Raw genomic sequence first — 18,130 nt, forward strand, 5'->3', positions numbered from 1 at the left:
TGTACTTTTTATAACAAGTTTATAAATAGCAGCTGAATACGTTATATAGCTATAGATAGTACACTGCATAATGAAACAATCCCTAGTAAGCTAGTGTTTTCAGGGTGGACTGACTATTATTTGGCATTAATAGACTGGTTTTATGCACAACTTCCTATCCAAGCTGGGAGAGAGCATGAGGATGTCTCAGGTCAGACAGGTAGTCTATACAGGACAGTTGTATATTCAAAAATATATATTGGTCGCTGATAGTATTCGGTTGCAACGAAAATGTATGTTACAAACTGAAATGTTTGAATTTCCAACTTTAATTACTGAACAAGTAATTACATTGCCACCTGCCAGCAGTCTAAAAATGGCAGGATTGCGACAGTGTATAGCTTCCTGAAATGTTAAACTAAACATGAGAAAATGACCAAATAGGCCTACCAATAAACATTTATTCATTACCTAAAGCAAAGCTATACATGTCCTGGCACTACAGAAAGCCTATCATCGATTCGACAGGCAAGCAATAGCAGAGACATGTCGCACTTTCAGCACCATGGACAGCGATTGGTGGTCTATACTTTGAGTGGCTGTCTGGCTGATACGTTCCATTTCATTTTAGGGAGGCGGGGGACGACGCCGACCTTGCGGGGCTCTAGAGAAACTGCGTTTTGCCAGTGAGTGCACAATTCTGAAGAAGGGAAGTTGATGACCAAATATTGATTTTAAAGCAGACATTTAATAAAGCATAAAACGGTTAAACACCCATATTAACATACATAGACATTATATACAACAATTGGCAATGTACAGCTACTTGCTATCAACAACAAATTAAGGTAAAACAGTTCAACATGCATATCTTGTATATATATATATGTGTGTATATATTATACAGTACCAGTCAAAACGTTGGACACACCTACTCATTCAAGGGTTTTTCTTTATTTTGAGTGTTTTCTACATTGTAGAATAATAGTGAAGATATCAAAACTATGAAATAATACATATGAAATCATGTAAACAAAAAAGTGTGAAACAAATCAAAATATATTTTAGATTTTAGATTCTTCAAAGTAGCCACCCTTTGCCTTGATGACATCTTTGCACTCTTGGCATTCTCTCAACCAACTTCACCTGGAATTCTTTTCAAACAGTCTTGAAGGAGTTCCCACGTATGCTGAGCACTTGTTGGCTGCTTTTCCTTCACTCTGTGGTCCAACTCATCTCAAACCATCTCAATTGGGTTGAAGTCGGGGGATTGTGTGTGTAGGCCAGGTCATCTGATGCAGCACTCCATCACTCTCCTTCTTGTTCAAATAGGCCTTACACAGCATGGAGGTGTGTTGGGTCATTGTCCTGTTGAAAAAATAAATTATAGTCCCACTAAGCACAAACCTTGATGGGATGGTGTATCGCTGCAGAATGCTGTGGTAGCCACGCTGGTTAAGTGTGCCTTGAATTCTCAATAAATCAGACAGTGTCACCAGCAAAGCACCATCACACCTCCTCCATGCTTCACGGAGGGAACCACACATGCAGAGATCATCCATTCACCTACTCTGCATCTCACAAAGACACGGTGGTTGGAAGCAAAAACCTCAAATTGGGAGTCATCAGACTAAAGGACAGCAATTCTCGTCTTATTATTAGTGTCCTGCAGTAGTGATTTCTTTGCAGCAATATTGACCATGAAGGCCTGATTCACGCAGTTTCTTTTGAGCAGTTGATGTTGAGATGTGTCTGTTACTTGAACTCTGAAGCATTTATTTTGGCTGCAATTTCTGAGGAACTTATCCTTTGCAGCAGTGGTAACTCTAGGTCTTCCTTTCCTGTGGCAGTCCTCATTAGAGCCAGTTTCATCATAGCGATTGATGCTTTTTGCGACAGCACTTGAAAGTTGTTGAAATGTTCCGGATTGACTGACCTTCATGTCTTAAAGTTATGGACTGTCGTTTCTCTTTGCTTATTCGAGCTGTTCTTGCCATAATAAGGACTTGGTCTTTTACCAAATATGGCTACAACCCCTACCTTGTCACAACACAACTGATTGGCTCAAATGCATTAAGGAAAGAAAGGAATTCCACAAATTAACTTTTAACAAGGCACACCTGTTAATTTAAATATATTCCTGGTGCCTACCACATGAAGCTGGTTGAGAGAATGCCAAGAGTGTGCAAAGCTGTCAAGGCAAAGGGTGGCTTCTTTACTTTGAAGAACGTAAAATAATATATTTTGATTTGTTTAACACTTTTTTGGTTACTACATGATTCCATGTGTTACTTCATAGTTTTCATAATTATTCTAAAATGTAGAAAATAGTCAAAAAATAAAAACCCTTGAATGAGTAGGTGTGTCCAAACTTTAAAATGATGCTGTATATCAAAGCGTTATCATGGTATCATCAGCAGTTGTCAGTGATCAGAATATAATGTCTATCTAGCCATTAATATTCCTTACAGACACTTAATACTCTGCTTTAAATAATCAGTCAATTAAAGTATCACGTGTCCAAGAAGTAGCAACCAAATATATTATGTTAGAAATATCTTTAATCCAAAAAGTAAACCAAGAACATTAAAAGCATGTACAGATTTTTGCCATGTACCACAGCAAGGGTAATGTCCATAATAAATACAAAAACCGCTACATACAACAAAATAAAAATGGGGGCTCCTTTAAAAATGGGGATGCTTTTCACCTTGTCCAACATTTGTCAGAAAGTGCAGGGAGAGGGAGTCTGCTGGACATTTTGTACAAATCCTTGCATCCCAATTAAATGTTTCCTTAAACATCTGAGATTGATTTCATTAAAGACTTTCTGTAAATCAAAAAATCTGCCTAGGCACTTGATCTTGGGCAGAGAGAGAGAGTGGCCAATTTGATTGGCTGAGTCACTGCTTCCTGCCTGACACCCTGAAGTACCTCCCTCATACAGTCGTCATCAGTTTTAGCGAGCCCGCCGATCGGAAGCGGAGGATCTTCTTCTTCAGGTTGTGAGAGGCCTTGATCTTGATGAAGGCCTTAGCCTGTGCAGCGGTTAACTCATGATGCCCAGTGCCCTGCCCTGAAAACTGGGGCCAGTTCATCCCTCCACTTTCCTCAGAGTCACTGCTGGTGGTGCTCTCCCCCACAAAGTCCGCCTCACTCAGGCTGGACTCGCTGTCCCCGAAGCAGTTGGTGGTGTAGTTGCTCCGCTCATCCTCACTGGTGTCCACGATGGTGGAATGGAAGAGCGAGGCGCACTCTGCGGAGTACTCCGAGTCGCTGCCAGCCACGTAGGCGTAAGGGCTGGCAAATTTCACGTTGGAGGGTAGGTACGTGGTGGTGGAGACCTGGCCGAGGACCTCCCTCTTCTGTCTGCGGTGGGCTCTCCTAAAGGCCTCGTCGTAAGGCACCTCAGTGATGGCTTTCAGCCTTCCTCGGTTGTAGTCATGTCCGCTTGTCCTCTTGTACTTGGGCTTGGCCACCACCACTTCCCTGCCATGGTGACCATGATGCCTGGACACAGTGGACCTGGTTGTGGACACTGTGGCTGTGTGTTTCTCAAGAACCCGGCCCTCAGGGATGGAGGCAGGTATGGTGCGTTTGGCCCTGGAGGACACCCCCCTCTTGGAGGAGACTTTGTGCACGTGTTGTACATCCTCAGGCTGACAAGACTTCCTCAACCCTCCAGATCGGTGACCCTTCTCCCTCCCCCCTGTCACCTCGTATGACACAGGCTCAGCGTGTGCGTGAACCCCTCGGTGTGGTTTCAGAGAGGCATTCTTCACCTTGACGATCTTGATGTTCTTGCCCGCTTTGCGGAGCTTGACAGTTTGCCTCTGGGCAGGGATGTACTGGGCACTGACCATGTGACCCTGACCTTCATCCTGGCTCTGGGAGGAAGACCCTAGACTCACCAGCTCCAGCATGGGCCTCTCTTGCTTAGTGGTCTGGGCTGTCTGGACAGAGACCAGGATGCTCTTAGGGCTTTTCTTGGGAGTGCATGTTTTGGTGCGGTCTCTAGGGAGTGTCTGGGGGGGTTTAGTACTGATGTCCTCTGGAGCAGCAGGGAAATAAGGATGCTTGCTCTCTTTGGGGCAGGAGTTGGCATTTGGGGTGCCCAAGTCTTGGTTATCCTTAGACAGAGGACCGGTCACCGATGGAAGTCCTTTATTGGCTGATGACATGGACCCCTTCTTTTTTACCAGGCTGTTGGTGTGAATGTCACTGCCGTCGATTGCGGCACATCCGTTCTGAGGTTGGCCCAGAGACTGGGACACCATCCCATTTTCTAAGAGGAGTTCCCCTTTGCTCTCTACTGACCACTGTCTCTGTGAAGTGCCTGTTCCTGGATCAGTGTTACCGGCACCACCTGCATGTAAACACATCTGCCAGGCTGGTTTGAGATCAGGAACAGTAGCAGCAGTCCTTCCTTGCTGCTGCTGGGCAACAGTAGCCTGTCTCACACACAAGCTGCCCTGCCTCAGGATGCTCTTAGAGGGGTCTGTGCTGATGCTCGTCCGCGGCTTATTGATCCTAATGGGCTGAGCCCTCCTCTGAAGCAGGCCGAATATATAATTGTCCAGTCGTTTGCTGGTAGGCGCATGGGAGGCAGGCCAAGAAGTGTTCTGGGGCACCAGAATCGGCGGCTGCTTCAGTTTCTGACAGTCACCGAAGCCCTCGCCTCCGCTGCTCTTTGATAGCCCCCCGTCCTCTTTGAGATGGCCGGCAAGAGACTGGAAGAAGATGGGGCTCTGTACGGCCACGGCATGGAGGGGGCTGGGGTAGCGGTACACGTCGCTGCCGTTCTTGGCGATCAGGTCACAGTGGTACTTAGACTGTATGTCCTGAGTGGTGGAAGAGGCATCCGTAGAGGGGGAGTAGGGAGCGGGGAGCAACTTCCTAACCGTCCCTATGGTCTGCTGCTCCGCACACTGGTTCTCACACTCAGCACAGCTGCCCAGCTCATCTGAAAACCACACAGAAGACAAAGAGTAAGAACAACAGATGCGCCACTAGTATCTCATATGGAAACCAGACCGTAAAGAAAGAGTACGGACTACAGACACCACTAGTAATTCAAACAGAAACCACCAGTTTCCATACTATTTCCTCATTTCAACAATAACACCCCACAGAAGCTTACAGTAGTGTTGAAAGGGTGGGCAAAGCAAAGCATGCAACCTCTCAATATGCTAACGAAGGGGGCAGTTGGTTAAGATGTGTTAATGGCCCTTTTGTTTGCGTCTTATCATCATAGCGTGGCTGTTAGTTCGAGCCAAGCCATCTGCCTGGCCTGGCTGGGAATCTAGCGCAACTGACAGTGTTCTGTATCCCAAATGACACCCCATTTCCTACATAGTGCCCATAGGGCTCTGGTCAAAAGTAGTGCACTATGTAGGGAAAAGGGTGCCAATTTGTGTTTCCTTACACTCTTTTCTCTATCATTTGTTTGAAACTGAAGCAAAGTATTGCCACAACAAACCCCACTATTGGTAACAACACAAAGGAAACTATTAGTTGAACTGGGGCCAGCTGGAATGAAGCGCTGTAATAAAATACACTGTTATGTGGATGGTGGGTGTGATGGGGGTCTTTCGGGAAAGGAGGAAAGTGTTGTTTATACAGCAAAGGACAACAGAATTATTCAGCCCAGCTTGTTGCGCCCAAGATAGACCACGTGACATCAAACATCAGGATTCTGTCCTGCCCAAAGGCGTAGTGCTGGGCTGTGCTGCAGGGTTGGAGTCAACCCCTTTTTAATTCAGGAACTGAAATTCCAATTCTCCTCAAAGCTGCTCTGAGGAAAAACTTGGTATTTTTTTATTGACTGAATTAAAATGAAATTCACCACAACCCTTGTGGGGCTGTGCTGGGCTGTAAGGGCCTCTCTCTCACCTGCAGATTTGAGCCTTCCCTCGGAGGCACACAGTGATGTGTCGAGAGGACTGCAGAAACAGGTGCTGGAGCGACAGCTGGACAAACACTCACTGAACACCGAGTTGGAGGAGTTGGAGAGGGACCCCGAAGCTCCGTCGCTCAGCTCGTAAAAACCTAGAGGGCAGAGAGAAGAGAGGGCAGAGAGAAAGAGAGCAGAGAGAAAGAGAGCAGAGAAACAGAAGGGACATTTTTTAACACGTTAATTTTACACCCCGCAGGGAGGGAGCTGTCATCCAACAATTTATTACATGTCAGGCTGTGGCTATTAAAAGAATTAATGCGGAAAATCTCAGGCACTTAAAACAAGGCTGGTGTAAATAGGGTTTAGACTAGATTCAAGTAACGTTTCTTCTATTTGCAGCGTAGCCTTCCTTACACCTGTTCTAATTTTCTGGCACGCATATATGAAATGAGCTTTGGAGTAGAATGGTTAAACGCTGATTCCATACACATTGGGAAAAAAACTTCAGACAGATCTGAACTTAGTTGTGAACAGTTTGCAGAACAAAATATATTAAAATCCACAATCTCCAATAATATGCTGTACATGGACAGTACAGAATGTTCTGTAGTAAGATCCACTATGTCACACTTTCCAAAGTGACCTCGTACATAAGGAATGTGGAATGTATACAACTAATAAGGGGATACAGTACCAGCCACAGCTCACGGACTGAGTGTTACCATATTAGTAGTCTAAACAATGGGTTAGATAAACACTTCTCTGTCAGATTTATTATTTATTAAAAATATACAAAAAATAAAACTGGTTAACACTTTATTTGGATAGTCCATCTGTAGACGCTCTACAGACCATCTACACACTATCAGTAACAGTGCAACAAATGATATACTAACCCTAAACCTAGCTCTAAACCTAACAAGCAGTTGCTTCTCAACAGATAGTATTTACTGTAGAGCATCTACATATGAACTATCTGGACTATTCAAATAAAGTGTGACCAAAAACGTAGCATTGCCAGTCACTTCTATGTCATGTTCGTGTTTATTTGAACCCTACCTTTGGGGGAATTACACATTCTGCAGTATCCTCAATTGCTTAAGTGGAACTGACTCACAATTGACAGATCCTACTGATAATGTCTACTTTCCACAGGGTAACATTCTGGAGGTAGAACCCCTCAGAATCCATTCTAATTCTATTGTAGAACTAGACTAACCCGAGCTTGGGCGGCTGTCTGTCTCCACTTGCTCATGTGATGCCTCCGTGTCCAATCGGAGGTCACTGATCTGCCTGTCCAGCTCCTGCAGCTGATTGATCAGACCAGCATCTCTCTTTCTCAGACAGTTCTGGAGGGAAACACACACAGACAATAGAGTTAGTTACAGTTGTAGAGTGACATTTGGTTCCCATGTAGCTATATCTGTTAGCCTGAGTTCCCATCTATTTTTGCCATCATGCCAACTCCTTGTCATTCCAAACCAAACATGCCACGTTTGACTTGACAATGAACAATGGAGTTTTTTTTTTTATACCTTTATTTAACTAGGCAAGTCAGTTAAGAACAAATTCTTATTTTCAATGACGGCCTAGGAACAGTGGGTTAACTGCCTTGTTCAGGGTCAGAATGACAGATTTTTACCTCGTCAGCTCGGGGATTCGATCTTGCAACTTTGGTTACTAGTCCAACGCTCTAACCACTAGGCTACCTGCCGATCCATGACTGAGTTGGCAAGAGCACAGACTGATCTGGGACATGGGTATGTCTATGACATCTACAGCTCAATCCAATTCAGCGTTGTTCTATATTGCCACTGACAAGAAACAGCATGTTTCGCCTCCTATTTTTGGTTCCATTTCTGATTAAATCCATAGCCTTGCATGTTGGTTACCTAAAGTAGGGCTAACATCTTAGCGAGACTGTGTTGCCCTATCAGAACCCATTAATATCGCATACTAAATTAGAATCACATCATGGGAGATAAACAATTCCTCCCTTAAAAACATGCGGGTTATGTGGAACAGCCCAGCCACATGACAACAACCAGATCATGTGGTGGTTTACATTCCGCCATTCTGCTCTCGAGTGTGGTTTGAATTCAAAGACCAACTGCAAATGTCAAACCTGAAGGCTTAGTGACAGTCAGACCCCATTTAAATTCACTACATTTGTGACAATTATGTGGCTTGCAGACCACAGACATAGGCTACATTTCTCCCAAGTACCTGCTAGCCATCTCAGTAGGTCTAGCTATCCCCTGTGCATTATACATATACAGTTATACTATTTGAGCCATGACTGAGGCCAGTAATGCAACATACACACAGATTCCAGGCTATATCAAGCTGCAGCACTTCCTACAGAGCAGAGCTGCAGCAGACTAGCAGGTCATAAAGCCAGGCCTGGTGACAAGAGGCAGAGGGTGATTAATGTGCTCCAAACATGCTATGGCTTCAGAGACTATTTCCACACAATGTACCATTTTCAAAAAGCAGAGGCAGGCACAATGTTTGTTTTAGTGAATAACACTATCCACGTACTGGGTTGACAGGCTGAGTGTGAAATGGTCTGAAATGATAGAATGAGGTTGAAAACAAATATGATTTAATTTAGGCCTACATTAAATCAAAGAGGTAAGGAGATATATATATATATATATAAATAAAAAAACACAACATTCACGACTTCCCTAACTGTCTTTCTGCCTAATTGAACCCAGGTGTGTTTTGGTCTGTTTAATTGGCCTAATCTTAAACGACCAGCACATAATTACCCGGCATCCTTTAACAGCAACAGGGTGTGGTAGATCTGCTTGTAAAAGTTCATTTCAGTTTCCATTGTAACTCATCAGTAAATCTCATTCAAGAGGCTGGACCCCCTCACAGACCTTCTCCCGTCATGAAGTTACATTTAAATAACACTCATTATTTTCTAATAGCCATCCTGCTATTACCTCCATTTCATTCTCTGGGAACCAACATATTTTCCTTTAGACGCCCAACTAGTGAACCTGCTTGCATTGTGATACGATGACATATCTAATAACGTAATCGTTCATTTATTGTAAATGGTAAATAATGTTCCATTGAACTTTTACAACATTAGCCTACAATTTGAAACAGACTTCTCTTGATTTGAACTGTGAGTGAAATAAGGATAGAGGTGGTAATGCTATTAAAGGCCCAAAATGAACAAATAAAGCTGCCTGGAAAGTAATCTGGGAATCACATTTACAGGCATTTATTTTATTCTTGTATCATACTAGACATCTACCTCATCCTTCGACAGATTTGCGCCTGTCCTGAGGAAGCACAAACTCAACGTGTCCAACGGTTATTATCAGTAGGCTGGGCTATGTACTGCTATTCCCTGGACGTGCGTCCATGGAGCTGCGACTGGGTCAGAAAATAGACCGCTGGCTGAACAATATGGATAGACTCAAAACAACATTAAGAGTGACGGTTGTATTTCACGACATCGTTTGAAATGTATCCAAAATAGCGGACCCAAATTAATCAAATATTAATGTTATCCAAAACACAGCGGGAGTAAAGAAATTACATTTTTATTAAGTCTACATACCAGTTGTTTTCTTAACAATAAAATGTTTTCTTCTAAAAGTTTTTCCTCCGAGTTCAAGTAATTCTCCTCGTGCGTAACGCACATTGGATCTTCTCCTGGTGATATAGAGTCCTCTTGGCGATTCAACACATTTCTGACCAGTAAATCCTGCCGCTGTCGCAAATATTCCAGCTCTCCAAGACCCGCTAGAGTGGCTTCCAATCGCTCCCGAGTTCGCACACGACCCAACTCTTCCTCTATTTCCCTGGAGCGCGTATCGCATTCTCTCCTATCCCGCATCTGTAATGTGTAATCCTTGGAGACCAGCATTTCTGCACCAGCAGCCGTTTGTTTCATTGTATCCATCCAACAAGCGACAATGATTTACAACATATAACTGGCAACAGCGGGCCACATAAATTCACTGTGAAGAGTTTAGAAAATCATGCTGTGCATCAAAAACGTTGACCTGTGGACGCACATACCACGGTCTAACCTTACCGACCACTAAATTACTTGTCCATAAATTCTGTCTTTTGAAGCAGCTATCCTGGCACAAATTGCGTGCGTAAAAGCAGTCCTTTTTGTTGTCCAAACAGTATCCGGGCCTCCAAGATAAAACAACAAATCTCAGTGCTTTTCAGTTTGAAGAAATCGAAAAAAGTTGCATGGGGAAAACGACAAAGTTTTAGTGTAATGTCAAATAGGGAGTGTGTAGCTATTGCTCTGTCAAGCAGGTCGCAGCGTTCTGAGGATAGTGGTGAGTAGCGTTGGACCACCTCTCTCTTTAGAGACCCATCTACTTTCTCCGTGGTAGCAACATGTCTTAGTGCCTGCCGCATATACGTTTCGCCCCTTCTCCCTAATTCGATTCTTCTCTCTTTCTGTGATATATAATAAAACAAAAATAATAATAACTTGGAGTTTCACACTTATTTTACAGATAACATGTGCTTATTAAATATAATTAGCGTAACAATTGCAAGAAATAACTCCCGAGAGCTGTGATTCTGCTTTGAGCCTTGTAGGCTATTGAATAAAGATTAGGCTACATATGAATTATAAATCAATCCGTTACAATAAATGCTAAAACAACTATTTAATGAACAATTTCCCGTTTCCTGTTTGGAAAAAGTGTGACACAAATCTGATTTGGAATTCAAATGGAATTAAAAGCTAATTGCGTTTTATTAACAATTCATTAGGCAATTACGTTATGTTTATTATGACATATATAGTATGCAAAGGATGTGCCTCTTTTCAATGAGAATGACGTACTAAAGATGAGGGCGCCCTCCTCTGTTAAGAAACCACAGGGAAGAACAGCTTCTAGGCTATGTCATATGGAGCGCATTTAACCCTATCTGTTATTAATATTAATATTATATTGTCTATAGATAGATCTGTGAATACATACTATTTTCATTCAATTTAAAGGAGAGAGTTTATCAATATGTAACAAGTTTAAAAACACATTTTACTTCACAAGAATGACAGGTGAGTCATGTTTCAGTAATGGTCGTTGTAGGCCTAATCAGTCCGGCATTAAAGTTTACAGTGTATGCAAATAACAATTAACCAGAGAAGCTATAACAACCAGTCAATATAGCCTATCAGATAATATTATCCCTTTATAAACAACCAACCGTCTTTTATTCCCTTCTTTATCTGAGTGGTGTGCATGGAAATAAAACATATAGGATTTCAATGCTAGCCCCTATCACTCTTAGGTGACTATTCTTCATCTTTACTAATAATGTGTGTTTACCCAGGGAAGGTTTCAATACCATCCCATCACAAAGGTAAGGACATCATGTCTGAAGATCTTTTGTGAGCAAATTTTAAACATACAGTCAAGCCCAGAATATCAATTTAGACAGCAATGTAAGCAGCTGCTATCCCCACAAACACTTATTTTTCTTTAATTTTCTAAATTTGTACATTGTTCATTAGGGTCCCGGTGCAGGTTGGTCCAAATATAAATCAAACTGTTCAACAAAACATGAAATCACAGAATCAGTTTTCTGTATTTTGAAAAGAATGATAATGACGAAGAAGAAAAGCCCCTCTAGCGGATGCAGTCTCTCTAAATTGGAATCGTGATTTGCATAGTTGATGGATTAGCTCAGATGTTGAGGAGCCTGGAGTTCCCATGCAGGCTAATTAAAACCACAGAAACACATCTCTAACCTGTCCCAGTCAGAAGAGCACACACGGTTGACCTCATAGACAGTTGTGTTTGATATTAGCTGAACTGATTTTCTGCTTGTGGAGTCAGGACAAACACACACATGCGTGTGCACACACACTGTAAAAACAACTCTACAGTAATGTACTGTTAAACCAACGTTTATTTGGAATTTACGGTAATATACTGTTTTTTTTTTTTACAGTAACTTACATGTAACTGACATTAAGTTACCATAAAAACAACCGTTTAAAAAAAATACATTGCACACATGGGTTATGCACAGGGTTATGCACAGGGTTATATCAAACACAACTGTGGGGGGAGTTTTCAGGGAAACACAAATGTAATCCTTCTCTCTAAACATGACAAGGGATTTAGGAAATTGGATTCATGGATAGCTCTATGAAAAACAGATGTTTGACATAGAAACTTGTGTCCTAAACAAACATCCTCTGGACGACATGTCATCATCCAGCTAGCATTCCAACATGGACTCAAACAAACAAACCAAGCAGCCTGAAGAAGAAAGAGAGAGCGAGAGAGAGACAAGAAGAAGGAAGAATCAATTCAGAATTGGCAACAATTGAACCATAAGTTCAGTGTGTGTCTCTAGAGGGGCGGGGTAATACCATTTAAGGAACAGGGGAAAAGAAAGCCTGGGGATAAATACAAACACCTTAATGAGATCAGTCAGTGGAGTGGGGCCCTTTGTGCTGCTCTCTCTAATCAAATCCCATTGGCAAACAGCAAGAACACACTCCAGTAGCATGTCAGACTATGTCACTGTGACTGCCAGCCATATTCACATTTTCTTATTTAACCATTATTTAACTAGGCAAGTCCGTTAAAACAAATTCTTATTTACAATGACGGCCTACCGGAGAACAGTGGGTTAACTGCCTTGTTCAGGGGCAGAACGACAGATTTTTACCTTGTCAGCTCGGGGAGTCAATCCAGCAACCTTTCCGTTACTGGCCCAACGCTCCAACCACTAGGCTACCTGCCGGGAGTGGTTGGTTTGCCATGCAAATATGTTTTAGTATAGCTCTACTTTAATTAGTACAGTAGCTCCACTTATTATGCAAAACATAGTTCCATTTCCTTAAAGGCCCAGTTCAGTCAACGTTCAGTTTTACCTGTGTTTTGTATCATATTGTACAACAGTTGATGAAACTAACACTGTAAAAGTGTGAACATTTTAGATCAGTGTTAATTCCTGATAGTTTCTGGTTGAAAATACAATCCACACAATCAGCCTGTTTGCATGGGCGGGAATTTTGGCTTGCCTGATTGGTTAATAGACCAATAACAAAAGAGTTCCAAACCTCTCTGCCAATAACAGCTAGTTTTAAGTTTTCCCTCCCCACTCAGACCACTCCCAGAGTTATTTTTGCAAAAAATCTATTTTTGACCATTTTAATGGAAAACAATTACAGTAAGGTACCTAATTGTTACACATAAATTATTTGATATTGATATAAAAACAGCTGCATTTGGTCTTTAAGGATTTTGATGATTTGCAGTGCCAGAAGGAATTGGTCTGGGATGTCTGTGCTCCCAGTGCTGTGAAATAAAGCCCTACAGGACCAGAGTTTTAATCCAGCTACTGGTTCTTGCATATATTAATGTCAGGCAAGCAGCACTCTGATGATGATGGGAGTGCTGCCCCTCGATGAGAGCATCATTATTATGACTCTGTCAAAATGGCCCCCGTCATACTGGCTCTTTTCAGAAGATGGGCTGTCTGACACAAATTACCTGCTTCTTAAACACGCAGGCATGCATGCACACTCGCACACACACACAGGTACACACACACTAGGTTACCACACAGGTAACACACACATAAGGTAACACACACAGGTACACAGGTACACGTACACACACCACACACACACACACACACACACACACACAGTACCACAGGTACACACACACACACACACACACACACACACACACACACACACACACACACACACACACACACACACACACACACACACACACACACACACACACACACACACACCACACACACACACACACACACACACACACACACCACACCACACACACACACAAACCACACCATTATTGTACAGCTAACCTTGTGGGGACACACAATTCAGTCCCATTCAATATCCTAATTTCCCTAACCCGCACTCATACCATAATCCTAACCTTAACCCAAAGACCTAACCTTAACCCTAACCCCAAACATAACCCTAGCTCCTAACCCTAATCCTAAAACCAACCCTAGCTCCTAACCCTAAACCTAATTCTAACCATAACACTAATTCTAACCCTAACACCTATTCTAACCATAACCCTAAACCCCCTAGAAATAGCATTTGACCTTGTGGGGACCAACAAAATACCCCCAGTTGGTCAAATGTTTATTTGTTTACTATTCTTGTGGGGGCTTCTGGTCCCCACAAGAATAGTTAAACACGTTCACACAGAGAGAGAGTGGAGTTTGTGTGTGCGAGTTTCTCCTCCTCTAATGCCAGTGATGAATTACCTCATGTATTTTGTAAGGCCCATTTAACAACAAAAGGAAGCTATTATGTAGACCTGGCGAGAAAACACAGAATAAATTAATACATCTAAATGCATCAAAGGCTGGCGCTTGAAATTCAGATACTGTGGTACAAACGGAGCAAAGCACACCACAGTATACAGTGAAGGTTTAGTCACAAGAGGATTACTATTACTGTACCCCAGCGGTGACGGCTCTCTTAGAAATCCAATTTGTTTTGAAAGAACAATGTCTGCTTACACGCTCTTACAAAAAGGGACATAATGTATGTTGGTGAAATTCTAAAGTCATTTTATTTGAATTTAATGTTGTGTCCTTTAAGTCAATATGAGATCCTCTCTCCAATGCTGGTTGGACAAATACTTAGGGTGAGTCAAGGTCATGAAGGCGTTGCCATGCCTTCTATCCCATACAGTGAGGCACAGGGGGCTCTAAACACACCACCGTTGAATAGAGAGACTTTCTTTGTACAGTAGGCCTATTATTGATTGAGAAATCACACACATACAGTATGACGTACTGTCAAATGTTGATAAGCCAACAAAAAGCATGACCATTGATAAATAGGACTGATTTTTAAAAAAGTTGTGAGAGAGAGAGAGAGAGAGAGGGAGGGAGGAAGGAAGGGCTACAAAAACCCCAATACAACATTTATCAAGGTAAAGTCCTGATGAATATTTAAAATTCAAGTCTCTGTATAAAGCAATTATAAATGGCATTATCTCAGCACAGAAAATTATTTCCTGAGCTTGCGGTCTCCTCATTCATTCATTCTGAATGTTATCATAATTGAACACAGTGTCTAGTTTTCAGTGTGAGGCTTGTGGAGGTGAGTGTGTGTGTGTGTGTGTTTTAGACTGGAAGAAGACTCATTTCCCATTCAGGAGAGAGGAGGCACAAGCTTCCGCGTTAAATAATGAGACTTTCACAGGACTACAGCCTGTATTCAGACCTACAGGCCCTCGGGCTATGATCAAGTTCAGTTCACCTTGCTTGGCGGTCGCAGGCAGGCAGTGTTTGGTGTGTGTTTTCCTGCTTGAAATGTCACTCATGCTACAGCTGTTTAACATGGGTGCAGTAAGATGTCAAAAAACATTAATAGTGATCAAATCTGACCTGATGTCTGTCAACTAATGTTTATACAATTGAATTATTAAAGTGTTAAAATAGCTAAAGTGTTGATGGTGCTAGGAGAGAAAGAGCGAAAAGAAAGAGAGAGAAATAGTTCAATCATCAATTTAACATGACCCCGATCAGATCATCAATTCCAAATCCACAGTTGAACACAATGTCCTAGTTAAAACAGCCCTGTGGAAGTAGATTTGTGAGTGAGCTAAGCTGCTTGTTGCCAACTGTAGTTACTACTATGATTATAAAAATGTGTCCACTCCTACTTCCTCTTACCACACAAACGCTTACTTTTCACAATGGTTCCACTGTATGAATTAACTCGTGCCGACAAGCCTTGGATCAAACCAAATTAAACAAAAAGACAGAAAGGTAAACATGCCCATCATAAAGTGTTCCTTTCAGAAAGCATCGCAATGGCAGCAGGCAGATGACTCAAGATTGACTGTTGCCACTAGGGGCACTATCACCATCAAGTAGGCTTGGGTTTTGCTAGGGCGTTGTGGATGGATTTAATCCCATGCCTCCGGAATCCAAATGTTATGCGTTCAATCCCAGTGGTAGACATGGGATTACATTTTTTTTTAAATGTATATTGTCTACCACTGGGATTACCCATGACTCCGGATCTGAAGGTTGCGTGTTCAATTCCAGTGGTAGACAATTGTTTTTAAACTTTTTTTGTTTAACCCTATCCTAAACCTTAACCCTTACCTTAACCATTTGGAATGAATGCCTAAACTTCATGTTTTAACCCTATCAAAAACTTTAACTATTAACTAAAAAAGTTAACAACTTCGAAAGTTGACGTTTGAAGAAACAGAATGATGCTGAGCAGGAGTCAACCCAGGGTGTTAAAGACACTTCGAAATTTGACGTTTGGAGCAACTTCAACATTTTACGTATGGATAAACGTGGATAAACGTTAGAATCTGAAGTCAAATTGGTCAAATCGGAAGAGATCATGTTGATGGCAGACCGCTTATTGTCCTAGAGAGAAAATACTTTCACACACACACACGTGTGCACTGTGGCCAGCCAGCCAAGCAGTTCTCCAGCACCTTTTTACTGTCCACCTCCAATACTTTTCATGGTTAAGTAATATGTGGTGTGTGTGTGTGTGTGTGTGTGTGTGTGCTCGTGTGCTTGTGATGGTGCGTGCTGGAGTGTGTGGGGCCAGGGGGGACTACTCCAGGGTCCTCTGAGTATTTAAAGGGTCTTCTGAGTATTTACCATGAGGCTGAGGTAATTGGCATTGTACACAGCACACACACACACGTTTGTTTTACAATCCTTGTGGGGATCAAACAATTGATTCTGATTCAAAATCCTATTTTACCTAGCCCTTAACCTAACCCTAACCTCAAAACCGTAACTCTAAAACTAAACAAATCCCTAATTCTAACCCTAACTATAATTGTAACCCTAAACGGCAGGTAGCCTAGTGGTTAGAGTGTTGGGCCGAAAGTAACCGAAAGGTTGTTAGATCGAATCCCAGAGCTGACAAGGTAAACATCTGTTGTTCTGCCCCTGAACAAGGCAGTTAATCCACTGTTCCCCGGTAGGCCGACATTGTAAATAAGAATTTGTTCTTAACTGACTTGCCTGGATAAATAAAAAGCCTTCATGCAGACTGGTGAAATATCCTCACTTGTCTGAATTTTCTGTTTTACTATCCTTGTGAGCACTTCTGGTCCCCACAAGGAAAGTAAAACCAAACACACACAACCAGTTCTGAAGCGTATGTCTATATAGTGTAATTAAGCAAGGCAACAGTTTGATCTGAGCAGATGCAAGTGATGAGGGTTTTACAAGCTGCTAACCACAAAACTATGGTGGAGTTTCGCTAAGCATTAAAAAGCACTTTAGGCTTCCCGCTATATATACAGAAAGCAGTAAAAAGCTGCCAGCGTATATAAGGCTGCACTGACTGCTGTCACTTTTCCACTGGTGAGTTTTTTATTTTATTTCACCTTTATTTAACCAGGTAGGCTAGTTGAGAACAAGTTCTCATTTACAACTGCGACCTGGCCAAGATAAAGCAAAGCAGTTCGACACATACAACAACACAGAGTTACACATGGAATAAACAAACATACAATCAATAATACAGTAGAAAAAAATCTATATACAGCATGTGCAAATGAGGTAGGATAAGAGAGGTAGGGCAATAAATAGGCCATTTTGTCATCAAACTTTGTCATCAAATTCTGGCATTCTCTGGATTTATGGTGGGAACTCTGGAAAAAAACACAGCCACTCCTTAGAATAGCAGGCTAACGTTAGTGTTTGCTTTGCAATGCTTGCAGTTTGCCATTGACTCCTTCCAAACGACTCATTGTTGAATTTGCGATTTCCAACTTGTTGTGTAAAGGCCCATGAGCACCGAAACGTTTTATGTATAATTTCTCTTAATTATTTTTCTCCATATGACAAGGATTAAAAGGGATTTGCCAGTAGATTGTTGACTTGATTCATGATGATGACTAATAGCTAAGACTTTGAAAGTAAGATGTTGACATGATCAGTCCAGTCAAAGCTACTGTACATATAATGTGATTTGACGTAATTTTATCTGTGGCCAATGACCTTGAGCCTTCTTGGAAGGACACTTGTAATATAACTCTGTCAGGACCCAAAGGGCAGAAATTTTGGATGTCTACCCTTACTATGGACTTAAACTTGGCGATGACGTACGTCCCCATGAGTGACAGAACACTGAGCCAATCACGGCGCAATGCTCCTATTTTCTGCTGACTCGCCCCACCACCACAGAAAGCACTGAATTAGGCTGAAACACCTGCATATTGGAGCTGCCTTATTCAAGAAAAC

The 18,130-nt window shown here is 42.1% G+C and overlaps 1 protein-coding gene across 1 annotated transcript; it reads right to left on the minus strand.

Moving 5' to 3' along the window:
• Positions 1–707: 707 nt before the first annotated feature.
• On the minus strand, positions 708–10,194 carry dact1 (dishevelled-binding antagonist of beta-catenin 1). Its single transcript, XM_023994097.2, has 4 exons — positions 9,459–10,194; positions 7,095–7,224; positions 5,872–6,027; positions 708–4,942 (listed from the first exon to the last, which is right to left on the minus strand). The coding sequence occupies exons 1-4, from the start codon at positions 9,801–9,803 to the stop codon at positions 2,919–2,921; spliced, it is 2,655 nt and encodes an 884-aa protein (XP_023849865.1). The 5' UTR covers positions 9,804–10,194; the 3' UTR covers positions 708–2,918.
• Positions 10,195–18,130: the final 7,936 nt, after the last annotated feature.

Source organism: Salvelinus sp. IW2-2015, linkage group LG9, assembly GCF_002910315.2.
Source record: "Salvelinus sp. IW2-2015 linkage group LG9, ASM291031v2, whole genome shotgun sequence".
Lineage (NCBI taxonomy): Eukaryota > Metazoa > Chordata > Actinopteri > Salmoniformes > Salmonidae > Salvelinus > Salvelinus sp. IW2-2015.